The following is a 14,914-nucleotide window of genomic DNA, read 5'->3' on the forward strand; positions in this document are numbered from 1 at the left end:
AGTCTGATCCTTAACGGATCGGTTTGGGGATGACCGAAGTTTATGGGGTTGGTACAAGTTCCGTTTGTCGACTTAGTCCATCGGCGTTACCGTTTTGTTTGCCAGGTCTGTAGTGGATGGTGAAGTGAAGAGGTTGTAGGACTAAACTCCACTGCAGCAATCTGGCATTGTCTCCGGAGACCCGATTAAGCCAGACTAGGGGATTATGGTCCATTAGGAGGGAAAACTGTTGCCCATACAAATGTGGTTGCAACTTTTTGAGTGCCCATACTACCGCCAGGCACTCCTTCTCGATGGCCGCATAGCTTATTTCACGAGGCAGTAGTTTCCAACTCAAGTAAGCTGCCGGGTGTTCTTGGCCGTTCGTCCCGACTTGGCTCAGTACTGCCCCCAATCCAAACATAGAAGCGTCTGTGTGCACCAGGAAACGTTTAGTGGGATCAGGTGCGGCCAATACAGGGGTATTGGTGAGGGCGTCCTTTAGTTGGAGGAAGGTTTCCTCACACTCTGGGGTCCAGGTTACCTGGCAGGGTTGGTTCTTATGGGTCAGATCAGTGAGGGGCTTGGCTATGCTGCTGTAATTGGGAACAAATTTCCTGTAATACCCCGCTGTCCCTAGAAACACCATGACCTGGGTTTTAGTGCGTGGGGTGGGCCATTTGGCTATGGCCTCAATCTTGGCGGGTTCTGGTCGCTGTTTCCCACTTCCCACCCAATGCCCTAAATACTGAACCTCTGCTTTGTCCACGTGACACTTGTTTGGATTCAGGGTGATTGCGGCCTTGTGGATTCTGTCCAATACTGTCTCTTGGTGGTTTAGATGCTCTTCCCATGTCGCACTGTAGATGGCGATGTCATCCAGGTAGGCACAAGCATAGTCCTGGAGACCTTCCATAAGCCGGTCAGCCAGCTGCTGGAAGGTCGCCGGGGCATTCTTCATCCCGAATGGCATAACTCGAAACTGGAATAAGATGAACAGGGTGACAAATGCCGACTTGGGAATAGCGTCAGGACTAAGGGGAATCTGCCAGTAGCCTTTGCATAGATCAATAGTGGTCAAATACTTTGCCCCGCCAGTCGGTCTAACAACTCATCCACACGCGGCATGGGATATGCATCCGTCACTGTTTTCTCATTGAGCTTACGATAGTCTGCACAAAACCATGTAGTCCCATCCTTCTTGGGCAGTAACACTATGGAGGATGCCCAGGGACTATCTGACTCTTCAATGACCCCTAAACGCAACATCTCTTGTATCTCTTAACGCATCCCCTCTCGTACAGACTCAGGGACGCGGAAGGGGTTTTGTTGCAGGGGAGTCTGATCCTGGGTCTCAACCTTGTGTTGTGCCAGGCGAGTGTACCCTTGTCTCCCCGAAAACATCCTCTGTCGCTGCCTCAGCAACTCTTCCGCCTGCATTCTCTCCTGGGGGCCTAGGTCCTCACCTGGTCCCATGGTTTAGACTGAGTCCTTTCCCCTAAGACATCCGGCAAGGGAAGTCCGGCTAAATCCTCTGCTTCAGGTGCACAGATGGCCACTACCTCTTCAGAGCGCTCCAGGTAGGGCTTCAGCATATTCACGTGGAACATGCGGATAACCCTGGGGTCGTCACAATCGGCGACATTATAGATTGTGTCACCTATTTTCCCCACTACCTGGTAGGGCCCCTGCAATGCAGCTTGGAACTTATTCTGCCTAGTGGGCTCTAACACCAGGACCTTCTGTCCTATTTCCAAGGTGCGCTCTCTGGCCCTCCGATCGTACCATACGCGCTGGCGCCGCTGGGTCGCCTGCATGTTCTCACATACAGCCTGGGTCAGCTCCTGTAGGCGGTCCTGGAAGTCCAGCACATAGGGTACAATAGGTACCCCTTCTATGAGGCCCTCCCCTTCCCAGTGTTCTAGCACTAAGTCTAGGGGTCCCCTTACCCGTCTCCCGTATACTAACTTGAATGGGGAGAACCCCGTGGATTCTTGGGGCACCTCCCGATAGGCAAACAGGAGGTGTGGCAAGAATTTCTCCCAGTCCCTGTAGGTCCTGGTAAAAGTCCCAATGAGCTGTTTTAATGTCCCGTTAAAGCGTTCACACAACCCATTGGTTTGTGGGTGGTACGGGGCGCTTCTAATGGACTTTACGCCGCACAGCTTCCACAGTTGGTAGGTCACCTCTGCTGTAGACTGGGTACCCTGGTCCGAGATAATCTCCCGGAGAAATACAACCTGTGAGAAAACCTGGAGCAGGGCGGCTGCCACCGTCTCTGCCAGTATGTTAGGTAACGCAACCGCCTCTGGATACCGTGTGGCATAATCTACCACTGTCAATATATACCTTTTCCCTGATAGACAGGGTTTGGCTAACGGCCCTATCAGATCGACCGCTACTCGGCTAAATGGTTCCTCCACAATGGGGAGGGGGTGTAATTTGGCCTTGCATTGATCCCCCCTCTTGCCAATGCGCTGGCAACTGTCACAGGTCTGGCAGTAATGACGAACATCATAGGTTAACCCCGGCCAAAAGAAGTTTTGTGTCAGACGATGCCTGGTGCGACTGATGCCGAAGTGCCCGGCCAAGGGTATGTCATGAGAGATTCGCAGTAACTCCTGCCTATACTTCTTGGGAACTACTAGCTGTCGTTTTATATTGGGGCTCGTCCCTGTGTGGTGCTGCTCTGTGATCCGGTAGAGGAGTCCCTGCTTCCATACAAACTGTTCCCCTTCCAGTACCCCTCTCCCCTCCTGTGCCCTCCCACGATATCGCTCCAATGAAGGATCCTCAAGTAACTCCCGCTTAAATTCATCTGGGGTGGCTCAAGAAATGTGTCTGGCTATGGGAATATGTGTAGGGCTGGGATGTCTTACCTGGGCCTCCTCTGAGTGTGATTCCGCCTCCGCAGCTCGAGCTTGTCTCCGGTTGGTCACAGGATATGTCTCAGCCAGAGGGGCAACCGAGAAGGCAGACAACATGGGCCCCAAGTCATTTCCCAGCAAGACGTCTGCAGGCAAATCCTCCATCAAGCCGACCTCTTGGTTAGTCGTAGCCCCCAATGCCGGGTCAGCTTCGCCTTGGTAGCAGTGTACAGCAGCCCGAAGGTAGCTGTTCCCGCCTTTGGCCACTGGGTATGCTGAGTCCGGTTGGGACATTGTCTTTGCAGGTGGCCCAGCTGACGGCAGGTGTGGCATCGCGCCCCAGGGGGACTGTGTTAGGCCGGGTTTCTAGCTGGTCCCCCTACAATCTTCGGTGGTTTGGGGCCCTCCAGGTCCATGGGCACATCCCTAGTGACCATCTTTGATCCGGACAACTGAGGCCTCCTGGCATCATGATGTTGATCGGCCAGACGAGCGGCTTCCTCAAGAGTCGTTGGCCGCCTGTCCCGAAGCCATTCCTGTGTCTCGAGGGTTAGTCCATTAAAGAATCGTTCTAACAAGAAGAGCTGGAGGACGTCCTCCTTAGTGGTTGCTTGGCTCCCTTGTACCCACTGTAGCAGTGACCGCTGTAATTTACAGGTCCATTCAGCATGGGTATCGGTTACGCGTTTTATAAGTCCGCGGAACTTTTGGCGGTATGCCTCTGGTGTCAGCGCATACCGGGCCAAGATCACTTCTTTGATCCGCTCATAGTCCATACAGTCCTCATAAGGTACCATGCGATAGGCGTCCGCTGCCCGGCCTGTCAGCTTGCTGGCCAGGATCTGAACACGTTCCTTCGGCTTCACTCGATGAAGGGCACACTGCCGCTCAAAGTCCTGCAGAAAGCCATCAACATCTTCCTCTGCCTCCCCCAACTGTCGGAAGGCATTATACTGGATCTTTTTGTGGCTTACTGTTGAAGGTACCTGGTTAAAGGCCAGAGCTCCCCTGCTTGCTGACTCTCCTCTCTCCGCTCTGCCATCTCCATCTTGGCTAGCTCCACTTTGGTCCGCTCTGCCATCTCCATCTTGGCTAGCTCTATCCTGGTCCGCTCGGCCATCTTTTCCTTCAGATCAGTACGCACATCAGTCATCACCTCTCGTATGATCTCTACTGCAGGGTTTGAGCCATAGAACGCCAGTCGGTTCTTTACCTCCCTCTGAAATTCAGTCTTCTCCACGTTCACATTGGGGGGCGCTGCACTGTCGTGTTCCATGATGGCTGCTATCAAATCCGCGTTTGTTTTGTTGCTGGCGATCAACCCTCGGGCTTCCACCAGATCTTTTAAATCTTTTAATGTAGTCCTCTCTATCATCTGGTAGTTGTTTTCCATTCATTCCTTTCCTCCTGTAGAAAGGGTATCATATCCCGCTGTCTGCCACCAGTATAATGGGGTCTACCAAGCTGGGGTACCTCTTTCAGTACCACCCGGTGTTTCAGGAGCTCCACTCTGCTTTGGCTGGAATGAAGGACGCTGGCTGGAATTCCTTTGGTTACATGGGCGCATATAAAAGATCACTGCTTCTCCACATATTTCCAGTCTGACAACACTTTACTCACAGGACACAGAATATATCACACAGATACAGAGGGCAGGCAAATAGAAAAGCGGCAGGCCAGACATACATTACAATAGCGCAGGTGGCCGGAGCCTGACGATATTTACTGTGGGAATTACAAAGGTGGGGGGCAGACAAAAGGGGAATATCGTGTCCCCTCTGCCCAGGGGCGCAGCCTGTGGGCTAATGCATTAGGGACATGCATCTCACATGGAACCTATTATACATACATATAAGTGTACAACATATCCTGGGTGCCGAGTGGTTCCGTAACACGTAACGGGGTATACAGAGGCATAATGGGGGAAACACAATGGGGGCATAATATAAGGAAAAGTAATGGGGTATTGCTATAAGTAGACATAATGGGGACACAATGTGAATATTACTGTAATAAAGAGACACAATGAGAGTATTTTTATAAGGAAGCTCAATGGGGGTCATTATTACAATAAACAAGCATAATGGGGGCATTAAAATAATGAGCTACAACGGATTAATATAAAGTAGCATGGGGGGCATTATTATAAGGAAGAATGGGGCGGCATTAATATTGTTACAAGAAGGAGGCTAGGGGGCAATATTACTGCCTTGGCACAGAGGAAGCATTATTACTGCCTAAGCCACTGGTTATAGCACTATGTGGTTTGTGTCGAGGCGATGGAATGTGAAGCGATGGTGGAAAAGCGATAACCCAAAGGTGTATTTCGCAGAGACGAATCATGGAAAGAAAAAGTAATCATGATGGTCTGAGCTGAATGGTAGAGTAAAGGGAAGTGAATGACTACGATCGGTGAGAACATCACTGGATTTATCTGTACACCACACATATATGGTCTGCATAGCACTGGTATAGAACTGATAGTGTCCATTATTTGGTCACTTTATGGTTGAAATTTGAGCCTAGGTACAATTTAGATAATTAATAATATGGTAGTGTCATTACTGTATGCGCTGCATGTGTAGTTATGGTATGGCAGAATTTTTTATCTCTTATATTGCAGCAATATTGGTAATAGTCTTTGTACAGTTGTGTTTAGTATTGATCAGTATGGTGGCATTATTCTTTCATCATGTCCTGGTATGGTTGAACCTTATATACCGATATGATCTACTATATACAGTAATTGTCTAAGGGTCACTTCCGTCTTTCTGTCCGTCTGCCCGTAGGTCTGTCACGGATATTCATTGGTCACAGCCTCTGTCTGTCATGGAAATCCAAGTCACTGATTGGTCGTGGCAAAACGCCCATGACCATTGCCACGACCAATCAGCGACGGCCATAGTCTGGCAGCGAAATGGCCGCTGCTTTAGTGCCCTGCAGTCAGCGCTGAGCGCTCACACAGGGTTAATGCCAGCGTTAATGGACTGCGGTGTAACGCACTCCGTTACCACAGCTACTAACCCTGTGTGACAAACTTTTTAGTATTGATGCTGCGTATGCAGCACCAATAGTAAAAAGATCTAATGTTACAAATAATAATAATAAAAAAAAGGTTATTCTCACCCTCCGACGTGGCGCGCTGTCCTCGGCAATGCAAGCGGCAGGTTCTGGTGCCAAGGATGCTATGCGAGAAGGACCTGCCATGACGTCACGGTCATGTGACCGCGACATCATCACAGGTCCTGCGCTCATACCAACCCTGGGACCGGAAGCTGCCGTGTGCACCACACACAGGCTCGAGGACTTCAAGGGCCCTTCGGAAGGTGAGTATATGTTTATTTTTTATTTTAAGTCTTTTTTAACCACTCATATAGTGCCCACATTGCTATATACTACGTGGGCTGTGTTACATACTGGTTATACTGGCTCTGTCATATACTACATCTCTGTGCTATAGACTATGTATATGGGCAATATACAATGTGACTGTGCAATATACAACGTGACTGTCCAATATACTGCGTGGCTGTGCAATATACTACGTGCTCTGTTACATACTACTACGTCGACTGTGCAATATACTACGTGGCTCTGTTATATACTACATGGCTGTGCAATAACTATGTGCTCTGTTACATACTACTACGTCGACTGTGCAATATACTACGTGGCTCTGTTATATACTACATGGCTGTGCAATAACTATGTAGCTATGCAATATACTACGTGCCTCTACAATATACTACATGGCTATGTTATATACTACGTCGCTGACCAATATACTACATAGCTGTCCAATACACTACGTAGCTGTGCAATACACTATGTGATTGTGTTATATACTATGTGGCTGTGCAGTATACTATGTGCCTGTGCAATATACTACGTGGCTCTACAATATACTACGTGGCTATGTTATATACTACGTGGCTCTGCTATATACTACATGGCTGACCAATATACTACATACCTGTGCAATACACAGGCTATGTTATATACTACGTGGCTGTGTTATATACTACGTACAGTTAGGGCCAGAAATATTTGGACAGTGACACAAGTTTTGTTATTTTAGCTGTTTACAAAAACATGTTCAGAAATACAATTATATATATAATATGGGCTGAAAGTGCACACTCCCAGCTGCAATATGATAGTTTCCACATCCAAATCGGAGAAAGGGTTTAGGAATCATAGCTCTGTAATGCATAGCGTCCTCTTTTTCAAGGGACCAAAAGTAATTGGACAATGGACTCTAAGGGCTGCAATTAACTCTGTAGGCGTCTCCCTCGTTAACCTGTAATCAATGAAGTAGTTAAAAGGTCAGGGGTGGATTCCAGGTGTGTGGTTTTGCATTTGGAAGCTGTTGCTGTGAGCAGACAACATGCGGTCAAAGGAACTCTCAATTGAGGTGAAGCAGAACATCCTGAGGCTGAAAAAAAAGAAAAAATCCATCAGAGAGATAGCAGACATGCTTGGAGTAGCAAAATCAACAGTTGGGTACATTCTGAGAAAAAAGGAATTGACTGGTGAGCTTGGGAACTCAAAAAGGCCTGGGCGTCCACGGATGACAACAGTGGTGGATGATCGCCGCATACTTAATTTGGTGAAGAAGAACCCGTTCACAACATCAACTGAAGTCCAGAACACTCTCAGTGAAGTAGGTGTATCTGTCTCTAAGTCAACAGTAAAGAGAAGACTCCATGACAGTAAATACAAAGGGTTCACATCTAGATGCAAACCATTCATCAATACCAAAAATAGACAGGCCAGAGTTAAATTTGCAGAAAAACACCTCAAGAAGCCAGCTCAGTTCTGGAAAAGTATTCTATGGACAGATGAGACAAAGATCAACCTGTACCAGAATGATGGGAAGAAAAAAGTTTGGAGAAGAAAGGGAACGGCACATGATCCAAGGCACACCACATCCTCTGTAAAACATGGTGGAGGCAACGTGATGGCATGGGCATGCATGGCTTTCAATGGCACTGGGTCACTTGTGTTTATTGATGACATAAGAGCAGACAAGAGTAGCCGGATGAATTCTGAAGTGTACCGGGATATACTTTCAGCCCAGATTCAGCCAAATGCTGCAAAGTTGATTGGACGGCGCTTCATAGTACAGATGGACAATGACCCCAAGCATACATCCAAAGCTACCCAGGAGTTCATGAGTGCCAAAAAGTGGAACATTCTGCAATGGCCAAGTCAATCTCCAGATCTAAACCCAATTGAGCATGCATTTCACTTGCTCAAATCCAGACTTAAGACGGAAAGACCCACAAACAAGCAAGACCTGAAGGCTGCGGCTGTAAAGGCCTGGCAAAGCATTAAGAAGGAGGAAACCCAGCGTTTGGTGATGTCCATGGGTTCCAGACTTAAGGCAGTGATTGCCTCCAAAGGATTTGCAACAAAATATTGAAAATAAAAATATTTTGTTTGGGTTATGTTTATTTGTCCAATTACTTTTGACCTCCTAAAATGTGGAGTGTTTGTAAAGAAATGTGTACAATTCCTACATTTTCTATCAGATATTTTTGTTCAACCTTTCAAATTAAACGTTACAATCTGCACTTGAATTCTGTTGTAGAGGTTTCATTTCAAATCCAATGTGGTGGCATGCAGAGCCCAACTCGCGAAAATTGTGTCACTGTCCAAATATTTCTGGCCCTAACTGTACCTCTGCTATATACTACGTACGCTGTGTTACATACTACGTAGCTCTCTTATATACTACGTAGCTATGTTATATACTACGTCGGTTGTGTTATATACTACGTCACTGTGCAATATAATACGTAGCCTGTGCTATATACTATCTACATATTCTAGGATACCCGATACGTTAGAATGGGGCCACCATCTAGTTGGTAATATTGATCGTACAGTAAATTGTGATTTAATTTAACGTCAGAGTCATATTGGTAACAGAGACCCCATCTGGGGAAGTGGGTGAAAAGGGTTATCATGGCCAGTCATGGCCGAGTGCAGTTCTGATCAGCACATATGAATCTAACGCTGTCTCATCCAAGAAACGGATGGGATTATTGCACGCTGTGACAGTCGTATGGCCTCTAGTTGTAAATCCGTGATGTTCAGGCTTACCTTGATAAGGTGTGGTCCGACACTGGATGCTCAGAGATGGATTTGTAGATTTGACCAAATAATACTCTCCTTTACCCTTGTAGGTGTAATTCAAACCATCAAATGTTATGATGTGAGGTTCACCAAACGCTGAACCTATAGCAGATCAGAACAGAAAGGCTAGTTTCTAACTTAACATTTATTACATACCCCACCATTTATAGGAAGATCTTTTCTCACCTACTTTTGGGGGCTTGTATGTGCGACAGTCACTGGACGGTCTTAGTTCTAGGTAGTAATGGCAATTATCTGACCACAGACAACAGTAATAGAACGTGATCACATCATACAGCCAATGGGAGAACCCAGGTATTCTGGGGGGCTTTTTATAAGGAGGGGACCCCCAGTCATGACCTCGATCAGGTGTGCTGCCCCCAAGTGAATCAGTGGTTAGAACCTGAGCTCCTGATGCATCATAGCAACATTGTTGTCCTGCAGCATACTGTGGGCTATTAGAAAATGGAAAAAACTCAGAATTATCGATTCTGGAAATATTAATGGATAAGATGTTTAAAGGTGCAATAATATAAGTGCATTACAGCTAGCATAGTACCTTGCTTGTATGCTCCTTACACAGTGCACGGCTCCAGGGTGGTAAGTACACACACTGCCCTTCTCTATGTTGCAGCCATAATCTGTCTGAAAAAGAAACAGACCATTTGTAACTTTGAAATATTAGAAGGAAGCTGATAGCACAAGCGGCAAGAGAATGCCCATCCTAATTCCACCGGACCCAAGTGGAGAAGTACATACCATGCTTATACATGTGCACCACAGCTCCATTCACACACTCCCATACATTAGCCAAGAAATACATGCATTTCAGAAAAAAAATGTCAACAAAGGTTGACAACATCTGTAATGTGACTATTGCAGTTTCTCATAGCAAGACTAAGCAGTTATGCAGAGGGGAGCCGGCTATCAATCAGGATGACATCAGCAGTCACGCCCCATCAACAGAGCAGAGCGCCTCTGTCAACGTGGCATCAGTGTAAGCCGCTGAATCGCCTGTAGGAGTGGTTGTGACCCCTCTATGCCAGAAGAGATTGGCGTCAGGCACAACAGGAAAGTAGTTAGCAACTATCTGCCTGTTAGTTCTTAGACACATTGTAAAAAAAAATAAAAAATAGTCCCACATAGCAGAGACAATTCTGTCTGGAATATGCTGCCAGATCAACATTATGGCAGGACATTCAGCTTCTTACTTACAGTATATGCCTGTGGTATTGGGCAGCTTTTAATATATCAATAACTATCTAGACTAGTGTAGATGATTACAATTATCCTTCTGTACAGTTAAAGACAAGAGGACATACTGTATTAAGTTATACCTGAAATCTGAAATTATTTTGCAGATGGATGAGGCTGGCCATGTGAGTAGCTATCCTTTCTACGTTTCCATTTTAGACTTAAATGGGGGGACACATGTGACTACAATATGCATTAAGCCGTATAGAAAATGGCTATGAGACAACAGTCCTGGCACATACATGGTATCTTCCTGTATCCGCTCTGGATTGCTCTAGAGTACAAGGGCAGTCGGATGTCTCGTTCAGGAAATTAGGCAGCTTCTCCTTTTCCAAATCTGCCCAGACCAAACACTTGTTGAAAGCCCAGCCAGCAGGGTCTTCCCTGAAGTTCTCTGATAAGTGCCAGGCTAAGGCATGGACAGGACTCCATATTGCATGTACATTCCTGTCACACAGGGTAATACATAATTATTAAGATTATCATGTGAAAACTTAAATACTTAAATATAAAACATTCTCCAGGCAGAAATACTGTTACAGGAAATGCTGCTTATAAAAAGTCAACTTTAGCTCTGCTTTATAAGATTATATAGTAAAAACCAAGATTCTTTCTAAAAAAGAAGAGGCTTTAGCCCATAAAAAGGCTTTGTCACAGCTGAAACTTGCATGCCTCAGCGCTGCCCTACGCACCATCGTTACCGTGTGGGGACCCCCCTGTGTCAGGCCATCCCATTGAGTTGCCTTTTGCAGCACTCCTCAGCATTGCTGCGTCAGCAAGTAGTTTCTATTTGACCTTAGGAGGGTGTGGCTGGTTTCTGCAGGAATTTAACCCTACTGTGTCCTGCAGAGATGAGGTTCCCCCGGCCTATCCAGTGCCAGCATGGTCTATATTAGGCAGCTCCTCCCACCACTCTTTATCTGAATGTTGGTTCCTAGTTAGTTGTCTGCTAGTGTCCTGTTAGTGCGTTTGTTTGTATTGATTCTCCCGATATCAACCTAGCTTGTATAGATGTTCTGTCTGACATTTGTACTCTGATCCTGTGCTGCCTGCCCCAACCTCGGACTATCTGCCTGTGTCTCTGTCTCACCTTCCTGTACCCGTGCCTCTGACCCTCAGGTCAGCTTCTGCAGTCCCAAGGACTGCCCAGCTTTTACTCACCATCTGGGGCCCTAGAAAGTTTTTTTTTTATGTTTTGTTTTAATAGCATAAATTATATGATAAAAGTTACTATGAATCATGATTCTCCAGGTCAATATGATTATGGTGATACCAAACTAGTACAGATTTCCTGAAAAAAAAATCAGAAATGTACTGAAAGTGTGGTACAAACTGCCGCAGTGTGCCATAGCTGCACTAGCACTCCTGTGTCATTGAAAGCTGAAGACTCCCGGGAAAAATAAATATACTTAATTTTCTATCGGTTGCCGCACTTTTGGTACAGTGGACGGGCACCTTCAGAATCTATTAACCTGCTGACTTACCCTATGTCCTCTAGATTAATGGCATTATCCAAACTGGCAGGTTCTCTTCAATGTACATCAATGCCACTAAATTCAGATCTGTTCACTGGTATTGTACTAAAATCTGCACACGTTTAAGTGCTTTACATTAGATAGAGTAAAAAATTAATATGCATGTAACAACATTTTGCAGCTTGCTATGCATTGTTATACATGTAAGCTTCAAATGCCAAACAGTGCGAAATGTTCATTAAAAACATGGGAAAAAACTTTTTAGCTCTGAAAAACATGCATTCAATTAGAAAATTGAACTCAATGTGTTCAAGGCCATTATTATTTAAGATAATACAACCCCTGGCAAAAATTATGGAATCGCCGACCTTGGAGGATGTTCATTCAGTTGTTTAATTTTGTAGAGAAAAAGCAGATCACAGACATGGCACAAAACTAAAGTCATTTCAAATGGCAACTTTCTGGCTTTAAGAAACACTAAAAGAAATCAACAACAAAAAATGTGGTAGTCAGTAGTGGTTACTTTTTTTAACCAAGCATAGGGAAAAAAATTATGGAATCACTCAATACTGAGGAAAAAATTATGGAATCACCCTGTAAATTTTCATACCCAAAAACAACACCTGCATCAAATTAGATCTGCTCGTTAGTCTGCATCTAAAAGGAGTGATCACACCTTTGAGAGCTGTTGCACTAAGTGGACTGACATGAATCATGGCTCCAACAGGAGAGATGTCAATTGAAACAAAGGAGAGGATTATCAAACTCTTAAAAGAGGGTAAATCATCACGCAATGTTGCATACATTACCTCTCTCCTTCCTTTCGGTTGCTTGAACTGATCCTTAACATTCCTACTTCCCACTGATCAAATAAGGATTGTGCAGGAACTGGAGTAAAAGTGAAGACGCCATTATTGGGGTAAGTTGCCTCCAGTGTGTAGAGGTAGGTCCAGTAAGCTTCCCATAACTGAGAATATGGAAATCCTAGAAAATTGAGGCAGAATAGAAATACAATATTATATACATGAGATTATGGTTATATACGAAAATGTCCACATAAATAAAGATTTATGGCAGTTCAAATAACATATTACCAACAATGCGGACCTATGTGTGATACACCCGAAAGAAGAGAACCATATAGTATTAAAATAATATTCCAAAGTTTATTAAAGAAATTTGAAAATACAAGAAAAGGCACTAGAAAAAAAAATTGAAAATGTCAGAGGGGATCTTGGTCCTATAGCGGGTGAGTTAACACCTTATGCTCCTATTAACAGTAAGATAATCAACCCGGAGGATTATGTGAATGACTATAACAACAGCAAAGGGAAAAAAGGAAAAAGGTAAAATGTATATCCCAGCAGTGTAGGCAATATAAAATTAAATTAAAGGAGCTACATACTCCCATTAACCAATTGCTGCATGGTACCAAAAAATAATAGTAGGGTGGTCGAGGCGGTATATAAGTTTATAATGTCAACAAACTGCGTATTTGTACAGTGATCATAATGTTACAAAGAGTACAGGAACCAGTTAGTGCAACCAATATACACAAAGAGACCACTGCAAAATGTTCAGTTTGTCTGATTTTTCTCTTTATAGGTATATTTTTGAGTAAAATGTAAATTTTTCTTTTATTCTATAAACCTCTGACAACATGTCTCCGAATTTTCAAGCAATACATTTTGTGTTTTTTTTTCTGAAAAGGAGAAATGGTCAAAACTACAAAAAAAACAGTGCTTTCAGACCTCAAATAATGCAAAGAAAACAAGTTTGCAATCATTTAGAAACAACAATACTAATGTTTTAACTCAGGAAGAGTTCAGAAATCAATATTTTGTGGAATAACCATGATTTTTAATCACAGTTTTCATGCGTCTTGGCATGCTTTCCACCAGTCTCTCACACTGCTTCTGGCACTAACATTTAAGCAGTTCTTTGTTTGATTGCTTGTGACTATCTATCATCCTCTTGATTACATTCCAGAGGTTTTCAATAAAGTTCAGGTCTGGAGATTGGGCTGCCCATGACAGGGTTTTTATGTGGTGTTCTCTTAATTTTTGCCAGAGCTGTATATTACAAATATCATAGGAAGGTATACTGTGATAATGTAAAAGGAGATGTCACTATACCTTAGTATTGTATCTTCAGGAACACAAAATGAGGAGTCAGAATAGACCAGGTGCCCCTCATCCTAACGCGCGTTTCGTCCAGAGCGACGCCCCGTGAAGAAGCACTTAGCATTTTATAGTGCACTTAGCTTTCTTCCTTATTGACAATTATTTGCTAAAGTCTTTTTTAAGTAAATCCATCCTTCCACTTTCCTTCAATTCTATCTTTCACTTCCCCTAAGCAAAGCTCTGCATTATCGCAAGGGCCTCATTGGCCTGCACCTAGGAACTCGTCCTTTCCATCCATCTATGCTAGGCTTTCTGCCTGAAATCCGACTTCTCACTGTTTTTTCACCTTCTTTGGGATTGTATGATCTTACATCTCGAGTCTCCGACTTGGCACACTAACACCCTTTAAATACGGGTCTGCAGGTAGCTAGGCCAGTACTTGTCAGTTGATAAACACAATCTCACAAGAGGAAATCTGCCTCAGTTAGTGTCCATATAACTACTCTCATAATGGGCTAGTTCCAACTTTTAACCCTGTCTGTTGCTAACTAGATGTTATTGGGCGGGAAAGGAATACATCAACATTTCAACACATAGCAATGCATTATATAACCACAGATTCTTCAGATGTGACAGCATCTCCACTTCCTTACACAACCACATTATTTTAGTTTTGTTATTTTTATTTCCCCCTTAAAATTATTTTAGTTTTTCAATGGATTTGTACAGATTATGGGTTGACATTAAAGTTAGAAAAAGTTATGAAATGATTCTTGATATGATTTTATTACATGACAAAAATCTGGCATTTTAACACACTTTTTATATTCACTGTAGGTGAAAATAACTGAACCCTATATGAACAAAACTATTATTGTATTTCCTGATTTAGATTCCTAAAGTAATATTTTTTACATTTAAAGGTTTACAAACCCGTAACCAAAGAGGAATATCATTAGTAATTGAAAGGGCTTTACAGAAACACAAAAATGGCAGACATAGAGGACTTCCATAGGCACAGTCAGACTAAGTCTGTGTCACAGATTTAAAATAGGCATCACCACCAAACTATTTC

The 14,914-nt window shown here is 44.1% G+C and overlaps 1 protein-coding gene across 1 annotated transcript in view; it reads right to left on the reverse strand.

The window, feature by feature from the left end:
* Positions 1–14,914, reverse strand: part of SUSD2 (sushi domain containing 2) — a 367,145-nt gene that overhangs the window by 157,806 nt on the left and 194,425 nt on the right. The window contains exons 5-9 of the mRNA XM_069754446.1: positions 12,526–12,700; positions 10,484–10,688; positions 9,547–9,632; positions 9,174–9,442; positions 8,955–9,089 (exon numbers count right to left, since the gene is read on the reverse strand). Coding sequence (XP_069610547.1) covers positions 8,955–9,089; positions 9,174–9,442; positions 9,547–9,632; positions 10,484–10,688; positions 12,526–12,700 — 870 coding nt within the window. The remainder of the gene's footprint in view (positions 1–8,954; positions 9,090–9,173; positions 9,443–9,546; positions 9,633–10,483; positions 10,689–12,525; positions 12,701–14,914) is intronic.

The sequence above is a fragment of the Ranitomeya imitator genome, chromosome 1, assembly GCF_032444005.1.
Source record: "Ranitomeya imitator isolate aRanImi1 chromosome 1, aRanImi1.pri, whole genome shotgun sequence".
Classification (NCBI taxonomy): domain Eukaryota; kingdom Metazoa; phylum Chordata; class Amphibia; order Anura; family Dendrobatidae; genus Ranitomeya; species Ranitomeya imitator.